This window comes from Henckelia pumila, unplaced genomic scaffold (genome assembly GCF_033568475.1).
Source record: "Henckelia pumila isolate YLH828 unplaced genomic scaffold, ASM3356847v2 CTG_525:::fragment_3, whole genome shotgun sequence".
NCBI lineage: Eukaryota > Viridiplantae > Streptophyta > Magnoliopsida > Lamiales > Gesneriaceae > Henckelia > Henckelia pumila.
The window spans coordinates 4,677,249-4,689,910 of record NW_027331857.1 but is presented as its reverse complement, the minus strand read 5'-3'; the positions used below and the strand labels follow the sequence as shown (position 1 = coordinate 4,689,910).

The following is a 12,662-nucleotide window of genomic DNA, read 5'->3' as shown; positions in this document are numbered from 1 at the left end:
TAGATAAATTTAATAATAAAAATAAATTTATTACTTTTGAAAATTCAAATCCCATAAAATCCCATATTTTTATCAAGAAATGAATTACATCGAATATGAATAAAACTCAAATCCGATAAAATATGATATTTTTATCAAGAAATGAAATCTCATCGAATAAAACTCATATCCCATAAAATCTGATATTTTTATCAAGAAATGAAATATCATCGATTTCGATGAATCGATATTATCGGCGAAAGGTAAAAATGGTATAAAATACGAATCAAATTCCGTCCAAATCCTTAATACGAGACCAAACACACCGTTAAAAATTAAAATCGTGATGATGAACAAGAAAATACTCTGCTTATTTTTATAAACTCATTCCCATTGATACACCCGCCGCCGAGCCGACCCAATTCTACGCTGCCACCACAGAGGCCCGCCCGGCGTCACATCCGACGGTGGAATCAAGCCAGGTTTTCTTCCCCACCTAGATTCATTCAGGTTTATTTGCAAAAATGAGCTGATGTGCTCGATTTGAACTGGTGTGTGTGTGTGTGTGTATAGGAAGGACGCCGAGTAATTTCATAGAACGGACACTACCAGACAAACAAACCGAAGTGTAACACTGTATACATATTTATTCTTGTATTGTCTTTGGACATTTTGTAGGTATTTGTTCGCCAGTTTTATTCAACCTCGTCTGTGTCATTGCTGAAAATTAACGATGGCAGCTTCTGCTTTGTCCCTCAGATCACTCCTTTCATATATTTCAACGAACTCAATTGACCGTGGGGTTAGTTTTTTTGTTTTTTGGCATGAAAGTACACTTGCGCCTGATTCTACACGTTTATCAATATCATCATAGCAAATGAAAGCTTTGAGTACCCATCTACTGATGGGATACCTAAATGAAGTTTTTTTACTCTATGGGATGGTGATGGTATTAGGAGTTTTGAGGTAAATCATATGAGATAAATGCTCGGATTAGCTGTTCTGTGGTTATTTTAACGTGGGATTGTTAGCATTTCCTCTTTTCAAGATAAAAATTGATGTGCTTTTTGTTTGTGCCTTTTCCCCCTTTTCATAATTTTTCTCACTGGCTTCGTAAAGCGTTAAAAGGGTTTCTTGGACGTATAGGATGTTGGCAGAGAAGGGAAGAAGTTTCAGGGATTTGGGTTAGTCTTCCCTTTTTTAGAGACTTGTTAAAACGTGAATAAGGTTCCAGTCATGTCCGTGGACTGGAAAACACACTCAAAACTCGAAAGGGAAGACCTTTTTTTACAGCCCGTGGATTTTGTAGTATACCCAGAAACTAACATGCTAAGTTGACTAGTGTTCTCGACTCTTAGATGCACCTTCTTACTTTCACCTGATATCATGCATCATTCTTGCTCGTGAATGTGTGTGTGATTTTGTTGCATTGGCCTAATGAATGTGGGAGTTGGTTGAAGCTGCTAGGTTAATCCAGTTGGTCACAGGTTTTGAAAAATCTCTTCCATGCGAGAATACCGTAATAACCTACGATAGTTCTCATATATTAGATGTGGACATCCATAGTGTGAACTGTGAAGGATCCAAGTTGTGCGTGTATCGGTTAGCAATTTCGTAAATGAATTAATGAGCTATTGTGTGGTTAAATTGAAGTCATAAATGCCATGATGGCTTTTTTTTTCCCAGCACAATATAACATGAGTAAGTGTGGTGACCTTGTTATATTTCTGAATCTTACCGACTCCTTTTTCAATGCTTAGTTTCTCTTTGAACTAAAACTGGGGATGCTTAGTTTCTCTTTGAACTAAAACTGGGGAATTGTGACAATCCTGCTAGTTATCTGAAACCATATTATGTATTTTTCCTTTATTAACATTTTCTCCTGGCTCCAAATAGGATGTTATTCTGATAATCTGTATTGATATTTTAGGGTTTTCTCAAAGAGAATTGCTATGCTTGCAAACCAACTGTGGTCGAGAAGGGAAAGTGTTCTTTGAGTCACCAGAGTTTCAAATTAAACTGCATGAGAGACAAAGAGATGAATGTCAGTGCATCAGCTTCGGTCGACGGGATTGTGGAATGTTCAAATGGTAGTTTTTTTTCCGTGGTATTTAGCTATCGATAGATAGTTTCCATTGTTGGGGTAAATTTTTACATTATATATTTTTGAGAGCTCCATACACTGTCTCAGCAGAAAAGGAGACCATGGACATGGGGGAGCAAAGTGAGCTGAGCATTTCTACTCTTTTGATGCACTTTGCGAATGAATTTGATCCTTATGGTGCATTAAGCACACCTCTGTATCAAACAGCTACTTTCAAGCAGGTAGATTTTCAATGTTGCATGTTCTGATTCATAAGGCTAACCAAACTATATTTAATTGTTCGAGGATCTGTTGAGGATATATATTCAAATCACCAAGTATCTTTGAAGATCAGCGTATATGCACATAACTTTTAGATGCTTTGGCATCTTAAAAAAATGCAGCTGCTACCAAAAGATTTTTTCTGAAAAAGATGATTGGTTTATACCGTTTCTTCGGTTTAGAAAAAGGTTTATACCAAATTTAGTAATATTGTTTTCTAAATTATATCCTTGGTGAGCAGATGCTGCATTTATTATACTCTGATTCATATTTTATGGTGTCAATCCATATTTTTCTATCATTGTGAAATTCAATCACTTGCCATGGGTCTGAGATGACTTCCAAGGCTGTGAATCTTTCCCCGATTTGTAAAAAAATAGGATTGTAAGACATACATCTTTTTCATTTGTAAATTCTGTTCAAAGTTATCTATCTTCAGTAGTTTTGGTGTTAACAGTGCCCCCTTTGAAGTATTAAGTTGATAAATATGTTAGGCATGTTATATCACGTCATTGTTGGAATTACGAAATACACTAGGTAATATTTCAATGTGCAGTTGCTAAAGAAATACTGAAGATTCCGAAATAGATTTCTTTTTTATTCTAGAACCTTAAGTTTTTGCCTATATGCCGTGTAATCGATGTATGTTACTTGGTATAATGTGCTGTTAATATTTGACTTCTATCTATGGTGAACTTAATTGTTGCAGCCTTCTGCGACAGAATATGGGCCATACGATTATACAAGAAGTGGAAATCCTACTCGAGATGTTTTGGAAAGGTTCGTACATCTGTCAAACCCTAACTTTTGTTGTTTTTTCCATGTTCTCTGTTAACATGCTCTTTCTTCTGTTGTTTTCATGAATTATTTTCCTACTCAAAAGACTTCTTGCAAAGCTTGATAAGGCCGATCGAGCATTGTGCTTCACTAGTGGAATGGCTGCTCTGTCAGCAGTTACCCATCTTGTTGGAACTGGTATTTTCACTACATTTTTCATGATATTCCTTTGTCGTTGAATTATTGGTTTTTCTCAGTGGGAAACATAATCATATCATCACCACTTGAGACAGCTTGATCGGGAGCTGCGTGAGAACATGAATTTGTTGTTTGACCAATCCAAGTCTGTCAATCCTTGGTAAAGAATTAAGACAAGCTTCTCTTCTTTTAATAACAGGTGAGGAGATCGTTGCTGGTGATGACATGTATGGTGGATCTGACCGTTTATTGTCGCAAGTAACTCCTAAATCAGGGGTTGTGGTTAAGTTCGTATTAATTTTTTTTTTCATAGTAGTTATAACTTACCGCAGCTTCCTGAATTAGGTCGCGAGATTAATTGTTATTATTATGTCTTGTATAGGCGTATTGATACAACTAATTTGGATGCGGTTGCATCAGCCATTGGCCCCTGGACAAAGCTTGTGTGGTTGGAGAGTCCAACAAACCCACGACAACAAATTTCGGATATCCGTGTAGGTGACCTTTTATTGCCAAATCTCTAGTGCAGCACAGCGGGTCTTCACCTGCATTGTGTTCATTGTGTTTATGCCATTTTTATGTGTGTTTTTCATTCTTGTGTGTTTGGATTGAGGAGCTATTCGTGAAAATTAGTTTCTTAAATCTCGATGTTTGATGATGTACACGTATATGGATAAGATCTTTTCTCTGTATCTGGTGGGACACCCTTCAATACCCATGTATTTATCTTTATCATAATAGCATACGTGGATACATTGTTGGTTGCGTCTTCACAGAATATTTACTCGTTTTACTCACTTCCCCACCCTCGTGTTCATTTTGGAATTTCCATTCCAACTGCCATCACGACTTGTTCCTTTTCTTCTTGTTTTTCAGAAAATAGCTGAGATTGCTCATTCTCATGGGGCTCTCGTGTTGGTGGATAATAGCATCATGTCTCCCGTTTTGTGTCAACCCCTGGAACTTGGAGCCGGTAATTGTTTCTACTACCAAAAAATATATTTTGTTGTATGGATGAGATCACCTATGAACAACTTTGGATTGTCAATCATTTTTCAGATATTGTGATGCACTCTGCAACTAAATTCATTTCTGGTCATAGTGATCTCATGGCCGGCATACTTGCTATTAAAGGAGAAAGGTACCCTTGCCTACTTCCGAATTCAGAGATTTTTTTTACCTATATTGACTTCTGCTTTAATTCCCATGTTTTCATAACTATCTTCTTATTTACAATGTTCTACTTGTACTCTGATCTTCTCTGACATCTATATAGTTGCATGTTCATTCAGTAGCTAATCTCGCAGGTTTCCCACCCTTTATCACTTTTAAAGATAAAAGATATCCCTCGTTATCCTACCCATCTTGTTCCTGTTTCTTGGTCTAGTTTCAAGATAAAAGATATCCCTCCTTAACCTTCCCATCTTATTCCTGTTTGTTGACCGTATTTTTAGGAAATACAAGAGAACTTTGAGCATGTTTGGTTAATTTTCTAGCCCCTTTATTCCTTTTCTAGAAACTGAAACCAAACATCCCTCTTTCTTCCCCAAAAATATATTCAATCTTTTGCTTTAGTTTTACTTTTCACCTCTCTCTAAAAGTACTCCGAGATATTATATAATTTTCTAATACAAAAAGTTATATTTTTTATTTAAAACATCTGACATTATACAAAATTATATACCGTGGAGTATCGCTGTAATCAAGACATTCTCATATAATATTCTACAGCAAAAAATGTCTCTGCCGGGACTTAAAACTAGTTATATGTCATATACTCATATTCTCTAATATAAGTTCTAAATATCAAAACCAAATCCAAACATCACCCTTGTGTTTGATCTGAACGTTATGTGGTGTAGTTATTCTAACCTAACATTTGAAAATAACAATAGCATGTGGTGACTAATCATCATAAAAAAAAATGATATAGTCCACTAATGCGCAGTTTTATATTGTTTAGAAAACCATCATGCAGAATGTTGAATGGGGCATTTGAAATGTGCTTGCATCTTGCATTCTACTTGCTTTTAATCTTTAGATTTTATTTCCTAGTATCCTACTTTGCTTGAGTTACTGCTTTCACCATTTTGTTGTGCTTGACAAGATCTTAATAATAAAGCATGCCTAGAGGTGCAAATGAACCGAATCGAGCCGAATAATGGTAAAATTTTAAGGTTCGAATTCGGCTCGTTAAGAGTATATTCGAGTTCGAGCTCGATTCGAAGTTCGATAATTTCAAATATTTTGGCTCGAGTTCGGCTCGAAATGAATTTCGAGTTCGGTTCGAAATATTCGAACCTATTCGTGAACTATTCGGATATTATGGTTCGAAAGCTCGAAATGTATATATATTATTATATAATTATATTATATTAATTAAATATTAAGACTCGCGAACTATTCGCAAACTATCGAACAGAGTAATTTCGGCTCGAGCTCGGCTCGAAAAAAGTTCGAACATGTTCGAATTCGGCTCGAGTTCGATAAGCTCGAATACGAATCAAATATTTATCAAGCGGGCTCGTAAAGCTCACGAACAGGTTCGGTTCGTTTGCACCCCTAAGCATGCCCTATCTAGTCGTTATTGTACTATTGAATTTTTTTATGAATTTTAGGATAAATGAATTACCATTGTGCTGGTACAAACATTTTTTTATTAACTGCTGATTGCCTCTTTATTCAATGCTTATTAGCTTGGCGAAAGACCTATATTTCCTACAGAATGCAGAAGGCTCAGGGCTAGCTCCATTTGATTGTTGGCTTTGTTTAAGAGGCATTAAAACTATGGCCCTGCGGGTTGAGAAGCAACAGGTATTGTCAGATACTTCAAAGTTACACGTAATGTATGTATTTATTTGCTATTTATTTTCAAATTTTAGAATGCGGTGTGTCGAAGTATTGAATACATTAAGGTTGGGAGTAATTAATGTGATTATGTGAGTGATCACTTGCTTCTTCACGCCTTTGGTGAATTTTGATCCTCAGTTCTTATTTTTTGTTTCATCTACCGTTTAAAAAATGTTTGTATTGAACTTTAATATCTTGCTGTTCACTGAAATCTATCATTTACCATCAATATCTCAAATTAAAAAATATTGCAGTAGCACCTTAAATGGAAGACTGGTGGGATCTAGATTTGTATCTTTTATATTGACAACTCGTGCAATTGGGAGTTGTCAATCATTCTGCACCAAGATTCTTTGTCGATTTATTTGTTGGATTTTCTGTCTTTTGATTCGTTAAACCTCAATGGACAGGAAAATGCACAAAAAATTGCTGAATTCCTCTCCTCTCATCCGAAGGTCAAAAAGGTTAATTATGCCGGTCTTCCTGGTCACCCCGGTCGATCTTTACACTACTCTCAGGTACAAAATCAACTGAAATGCTTGATTGATATCGTCATCATGCCAAACACCAACACAAGACAGCCATCTCCTGGACCATTGAAAGACAAAACTGAGAATAAAAATGCACATGGAAGTTGAAAATTTATCATTTCACATCAATTGGTTTAATTATTCACTTGATGCAGGCGAAAGGCGCTGGATCTGTATTCAGTTTCTTAACGGGGTCACTGGCACTTTCTAAGCATATAGCCGAGACAACCAAGTATTTCAGCATAACCGTCAGTTTTGGTAACTCCCCGTTTTATAATTATTTTCTTGAATCCCCTCGCAATCTAAATCTTCTTTCAGTATCTTGCAAAGCTGCGTGCACTCACACATATGAGCACGTGCACGATCATTTTCTTGAATCCGCCGCAGTCTAAATCTTCTTTTAGTGTCTTGCAAGGCGCGTGCACACACACATATGAGCACGTGCACGATCATTTGGTGCAGCTGCACTATTTCTTACTAGTTGATGGTGCTACTAAAAACTTTTTAATTTAACTCAGACAACCAATTTTTGCAGGAAGTGTGAAGTCCCTCATCAGTTTGCCTTGCTTTATGTCTCATGCTAGCATACCAGCTGCCGTACGTGAGGCCAGAGGTTTAACTGAGGATCTTGTGCGCATCTCTGTGGGAATCGAGGACGTTAATGACTTGATTGCTGATTTAGATAATGCTCTTAGAACCGGACCGGGTTAGGCCGTTACGCATTCACGTCCTTGGGCTAGTTTATGAAAACCATGATCTTGAATCGTTTTCGCAGTCTGGGATGTGATTCATAATTCTCAGGCTCCTCATTTATTTGACAAGGATGTGATTTTCAGTATTTGTTTGGTAGAATTGAATGAATATGCCAATGGGTTTCCATATACATTCAGTTCGTGCGCAAGCAAAGTGGTGATGATTGAGACCAGAAATTGGAATACCAATACTTATTTTCGTTTCCAAAGTTGGCTTTCTTAACACAAAGATCCTTTTCCTGGCAGCTGGTCAAGGCTAATGGTCATGTTGATTAGCTTAAATAAGATTAATAACATTCGCCACTGTTACATTTTTTAAATAAAAAAATAAGTTATTTTATATTTCATGACATGCTACTGTATTTATATATTATTCAAGTCGAACTCAAACAAAAAATGAAAGAAAAAAAAAAAGGAAAAGAAAAATGGCATATCCAAGAAAATTGTTCGCCATGGTCCATGATCCATCACGAGATCTAATAAAGCCAAAAAACTTTACAGATAAAAAAGATACCCTCCCATCAAAATAAAAGTTACAATTTTTTTTAATAATATGCATTCCATCAATTTGTCACATTTATTTGTTAGAATTAGTTTATTAATTAACTCATAAGTTTATATCATAATTCATTTCTTTGTTTCATACGTTGGACGTCTTATCATAAGCTAAAGTTAAACCCATTGGTATATTTTGGTAGTGTTTGGGAGATCTTCTAACAAGCATTTCTCAATTTTTTGTTAACAAAATTTTTGTTAAAAAAAACTGAAAAGTGCTTTCTAGAAAAACACTATCTTTATATCGTTATTATGTTTCTAAAGAGAAAAGTACTCGGTGAATAAATATAATTTTTCAGCTTAAAAAATATATTGTCAAAAAATACAATAATAATAATAATTTTTTAAAAAATAAAATTTGTCGGGATACTTGTATCTGTGCATGCCATGAAACATAGGCCATGTGCAACTGTTTCCTGCTAATTCACCCTGCCACGACTTCATACAACTTCTTCTTTCTTTCTTTCTTTCTGTTTTATTTTTATTTTTTTTTAATTTTTTTGGTGAAACAGATACAACTAATTTCAGTTGGCATCAATTGGCTGTCTTCTGCTTAATCAATTATTACTCAGTAAGTTTTTAACTTTCATGATTATCGTGTTTACTGTTTTATGATATCCTAAAATGTTTTTATAAAACCTAAATAACTGATAATTGTTAAAGGTATAATTGTAAACTTTCATTCATATTATACATTATTAATACTTATCATATGCTCGTCGCATGAGTGGAGAGAGATATCTAATGCAACTCACGTATAGTGTCATTACGAGTCAATTGATTTAATTAAAATGACTAAAAAAAAAAAGGAAAGACAAACATTAGATGAATAAAAAAATAATGTTTCATCCTATCTTCTCAATTACACCAAACGGTATCATATTTTGTGCCTTTTAAGAAAGGAATTGAGAAAATAATTTTGTGGGATCTGTTAGGTCCAATAGATTTCACTGATATAATTTTTTTTTTAGAAAAAAAATTACAATTCTCAATCCAAAAAGACTCCTCAAATCAAAAACCCATCACCCCCATTAATTAAAACTATTTTTTTTAAAAAAAAAACTCATATATTTTCAAATTTTCAATATAGTAATCAAAATTAATATGAATTGCGAGGTTTATATTTGTTAATGGAAACACATATATTCATTAAATATAATACAATCAATTAAATAGTAAAAGCAAAATTGGATGGAAATTCCTTATGGTGTACACATTTCTTTATAATCATTTTTCTCTCTATAAAATCTCTTGATTTTGTATACAAAACTAAAAAAAAAGTAAAAAAAAAAATACAAAGCTCAAATATACAAAAACAAAACGATAGTAATCAACAAGTAAAAAAGGGAATATTAACTTATTTAATTTGACACCAAAGTGAGATCATTGTATCTCGGCCTTGTTCTGTCCGGTGACGAAATCCCTTCATCCATTGATTTTCTCTTGTTATTGTTGTTATTACTAGATTGTGTTGTTTGCTCGTAATGTGGTTGTGATTGTGCCAACATCTGTGACGAGGTTTCCTCGGACGACGACGGAGGCGACGAAGACGACGAAGGTGAATCTTGTTTCTCATTTTTTTCAGGGCCTTCTTCTGAATCATTCCAACTTCTGGTTTTCATGATATGTGGCCTCAGCTTATTTACATCTGATATTCTTACTGGCTTCAAAAAAAATTCTTCTGCTCCTTCTTCTAAGCATCTGTGTAATTTATAAAAATAAAATATATTAACATCAATTTTACCCAAAATTATATTTTCATTACAAAAACTATTATGTATTGTTTATTAAATCAATTTTTTTTTAAACAGATTCGACTCGAACTATGTAAAATATTACTTTTAAAGTTTTTATGTCAAAAATATTATTTTTCATTGTAAATATAGACTATTTGATCAGGCCCATCTCACAGGACACATACTCAATAATGAGTCAATTATCTGGGTAACATGAATACATGAGATCTGTCTCAAAAAATACTTTTTCAAACTTTTTTCCCCCACATAATAGATAAATGAAAACAATAAGCTAGTTAACAATGGACAATGCATACATGAATTTAAAGACATGGAATGGATGACACGTAAATCATTTTACCTTGTAATTCTCGAAGGAACATTCTCGGATGACATGATAACTACTGGTATGTTTCTTAGAGACGACGATTCCTGTAAAATTGAAGATGTTAATAAAGCTTATTTTAGGCCAAATTTTAGTTTTAGAAGGCAAAAACTACTGGATGTGTTGACTTTTCATCACATGTTGTCATGTTGAATGAGTCAATTTTTATCCCCCAACATTATTATAGTTATATTTATTTATTTAAAATTATTATTATTATTATTTTACTGTGTATATATATGGATGTATTCATTTATGATTTATGTGTGCATATATTTATATACGTTTGGTGGGAGAAAGATTTTGCAAGATTTTGGTAAGATTCCAATTGATCTGAAATTGAATGGCAAGAAAAAGACCCATGTGGACAACCTTTACCAGGATACATCAAATCATATAATACTATAATTCAAGGATCGAAAATTTATATTTTCTTGAAATAAAAGTTCAGACTTTTGGTGAAAAAAAATGAAAATTTTCCCACGATCGAAACCAATAGATTATGTTATGTTATACCTTAATTTTCCTCAGCAAATCGTAGCCAGTCATTCCAGGCATACAGTAGTCTGTAATAACAAGGTTCACTTCCACCAACTGCCAATTCCAGAACAAATAAATGAATTTAAAAATTTGTTAATACAATTTTAAGATTATCGATTTGGGTCTGACTCAAACTCGTAAACTAGCCGATGTGAGACATCTAACACGTCGATTTTGAGGAAATGATTTTAGATTAAAAGTTATATTGGAAGATAAATGAGTAAAATGGAATCTTGAAAAAGCGTTTTGAAGATGTGAAATTTCTGAGTTAGTGTATGAAATAGGGAAAGAAAAATAACCTGATTTTTGGGAAATGGGGAGGTTGAACTTAAGTTGTTGATTTCATCTTCATGCCAACCGAGAAATTCTAAAGCTTTGGTACCAGAATCAACTGTAGTAACTGCCAAAGCCAAAATGCACACTAATTTAGACGCAAATATCGAAGCCCAGAAAACCAAAATCAAAGCACAAAACCAAAAACCCATTTATTGAATTGTATATTTAAAAAAGAAGAAGGGGGACCTTGATAAGAAGAAGTCTTTAATAATCTCTCGATGAGTTTTCTATCAATCAAGCTATCATCGACTGCAAGAACATGGAATTGAGAATCGGCTGCGGCCATACCCATTGCGCCAACTCTGAATCGCCAAAAGGGAAATGGGATTATCCAAAGCTCAAATTTTGATTCGAAGAAGAAGAGGAAGAGGAGGAATTAAAGGAGAGAAGATGGGAAAGTATTAATTTTGTAGCTCAAAAATGGGAATCGTTTGGTATACGTTGGTTTGTGGGGAAGACGAGATTTGTAATGAGGCAATAAGTACACAAGAAAATCCACAAAGCAAGATCTGACCAAATATCATCCAAAGATTTGCCCAATATTTTCCCTACTTTGAATTGAATTCCATGACAAAAGTTAATTATATAAATGTTGGTGTATATCTTATGTTTAAACAATTTTAATTTAATATATACAATACAAAACAAACAAGTCTTCAACATTGTGGTTCAAATATTTGGAGGCATTAATTAATCAAGTGGCTTGATTGTAAATATGATTTTTTTTAAAAAAAATTTAAACCTTTTTATCTATAAGAATTTTTTTTAAAAAAATGTTTTATGTTCTTTTATGGATCTTTTCGATTTAATCCCGCATGAGTCAATGAATTTGTGACTCACGTGAGATGAGTTCTTCGGAATTAAATTTTTTTTTTTTAAAAAAAAAAAGAAAATTGAGATTAGAAATTGGGTAGGGGAGTGGGGCCAAGCAAAATCCGGGAAAGAGATACAGGTGACGTCAGCATTGGTGGCTTTATGGTGGTGAGAAATAATAATGTGGTGGAGCAGGTGGTGCAAAGAGACCCCAATTTCCTTTTTGTGCCCTTTCGAGATTTGCCTCCTGTGCCCATGCAATTGTGTGCCCTATGTATAAAATGTCATATTCATTTCATTCATACAACATATATCATATATATACATCGGAGGTTGTTTTCTGTTTCAACGTAGATTGAACGCATGTCTCTTTTTGATCGGATCGGAGATGGTTATGACATTTCACCTTAAAGATGTTAGCTTATACACGGGTTTTCTCTCACTACGTACACCTACATTGAATATTTGGACACTCGTTGTGGCACATTTTGATATTTTTGTATCTATCCCTGAATTTACAAGTATATAAGCTTATGATTATATTTGTATTAATTCATGAAAACCAATATTTCAACTTTGGGACATGTTACACATGTTTAGGACGTTTTAACTTAATTTGTATAACCTTTTATGCGTCCTTTAATTTAATTGGAATTAATGTTTTGGGGCTTAAAATAAAATAAGTGTAAACTAATTAGTATGAAGTAATATTTAAAAGGGTGTGACCCATTGGATGTGTAATGATTTGTTTGTACTATGTAGGATGAGAATTTTTCCGATGGGAGATCTCTACTTTTTCTTGGATGAGATTTTGAGGCATGTTGATGGAGATACGTGTCGCGACTT

The 12,662-nt window shown here is 34.0% G+C and overlaps 2 protein-coding genes across 4 annotated transcripts; one reads left to right on the top strand and one right to left on the bottom strand.

Moving 5' to 3' along the window:
• The first annotated feature begins 274 nt into the window (after nucleotides 1-274).
• On the top strand, nucleotides 275-7,584 carry LOC140873194 (cystathionine beta-lyase, chloroplastic). Of its 3 annotated transcripts, none has more exons than XM_073276211.1 (14): nucleotides 275-489; nucleotides 658-781; nucleotides 1,910-2,069; nucleotides 2,171-2,304; nucleotides 3,054-3,124; nucleotides 3,228-3,319; nucleotides 3,519-3,606; nucleotides 3,702-3,813; nucleotides 4,196-4,292; nucleotides 4,379-4,460; nucleotides 6,016-6,133; nucleotides 6,580-6,687; nucleotides 6,855-6,957; nucleotides 7,235-7,584. In XM_073276211.1, exons 2-14 carry the CDS (start codon nucleotides 713-715, stop codon nucleotides 7,408-7,410), a joined length of 1,410 nt encoding a protein of 469 aa, XP_073132312.1. In that variant the 5' UTR covers nucleotides 275-489; nucleotides 658-712; the 3' UTR covers nucleotides 7,411-7,584. The 3 variants fall into 3 exon arrangements, with proteins under 3 accessions (XP_073132312.1, XP_073132311.1, XP_073132313.1); XM_073276210.1 differs by having other exon boundaries at nucleotides 276-461; XM_073276212.1 differs by having other exon boundaries at nucleotides 277-461; nucleotides 2,174-2,304.
• A 1,623-nt stretch (nucleotides 7,585-9,207) lies between these two features.
• LOC140873133 (two-component response regulator ORR9-like) lies at nucleotides 9,208-11,572 on the bottom strand. Its single transcript, XM_073276114.1, has 5 exons — nucleotides 11,190-11,572; nucleotides 10,967-11,067; nucleotides 10,644-10,721; nucleotides 10,104-10,174; nucleotides 9,208-9,707 (listed from the first exon to the last, which is right to left on the bottom strand). Exons 1-5 carry the CDS (start codon nucleotides 11,293-11,295, stop codon nucleotides 9,368-9,370), a joined length of 696 nt encoding a protein of 231 aa, XP_073132215.1. The 5' UTR covers nucleotides 11,296-11,572; the 3' UTR covers nucleotides 9,208-9,367.
• Nucleotides 11,573-12,662: the final 1,090 nt, after the last annotated feature.

Bases quoted from the DNA above. Each gene is read 5' to 3' on its own strand.
- LOC140873194 (XM_073276211.1), top strand. From the start codon at position 713: ATGGCAGCTTCTGCTTTGTCCCTCAGATCACTCCTTTCATATATTTCA. The intron at 782-1,909 runs GTTAGTTTTTTT...TTGATATTTTAG, and splicing joins CGAACTCAATTGACCGTGGG to GGTTTTCTCAAAGAGAATTG. The intron at 3,814-4,195 runs GTAGGTGACCTT...CTTGTTTTTCAG, and splicing joins AACAAATTTCGGATATCCGT to AAAATAGCTGAGATTGCTCA.
- LOC140873133 (XM_073276114.1), bottom strand. From the start codon at position 11,295: ATGGGTATGGCCGCAGCCGATTCTCAATTCCATGTTCTTGCAGTCGAT. The intron at 11,068-11,189 runs GTCCCCCTTCTT...TGGCTTTGGCAG, and splicing joins AAAGACTTCTTCTTATCAAG to TTACTACAGTTGATTCTGGT. The intron at 10,722-10,966 runs GTTATTTTTCTT...TGGAATTGGCAG, and splicing joins CCCCATTTCCCAAAAATCAG to TTGGTGGAAGTGAACCTTGT.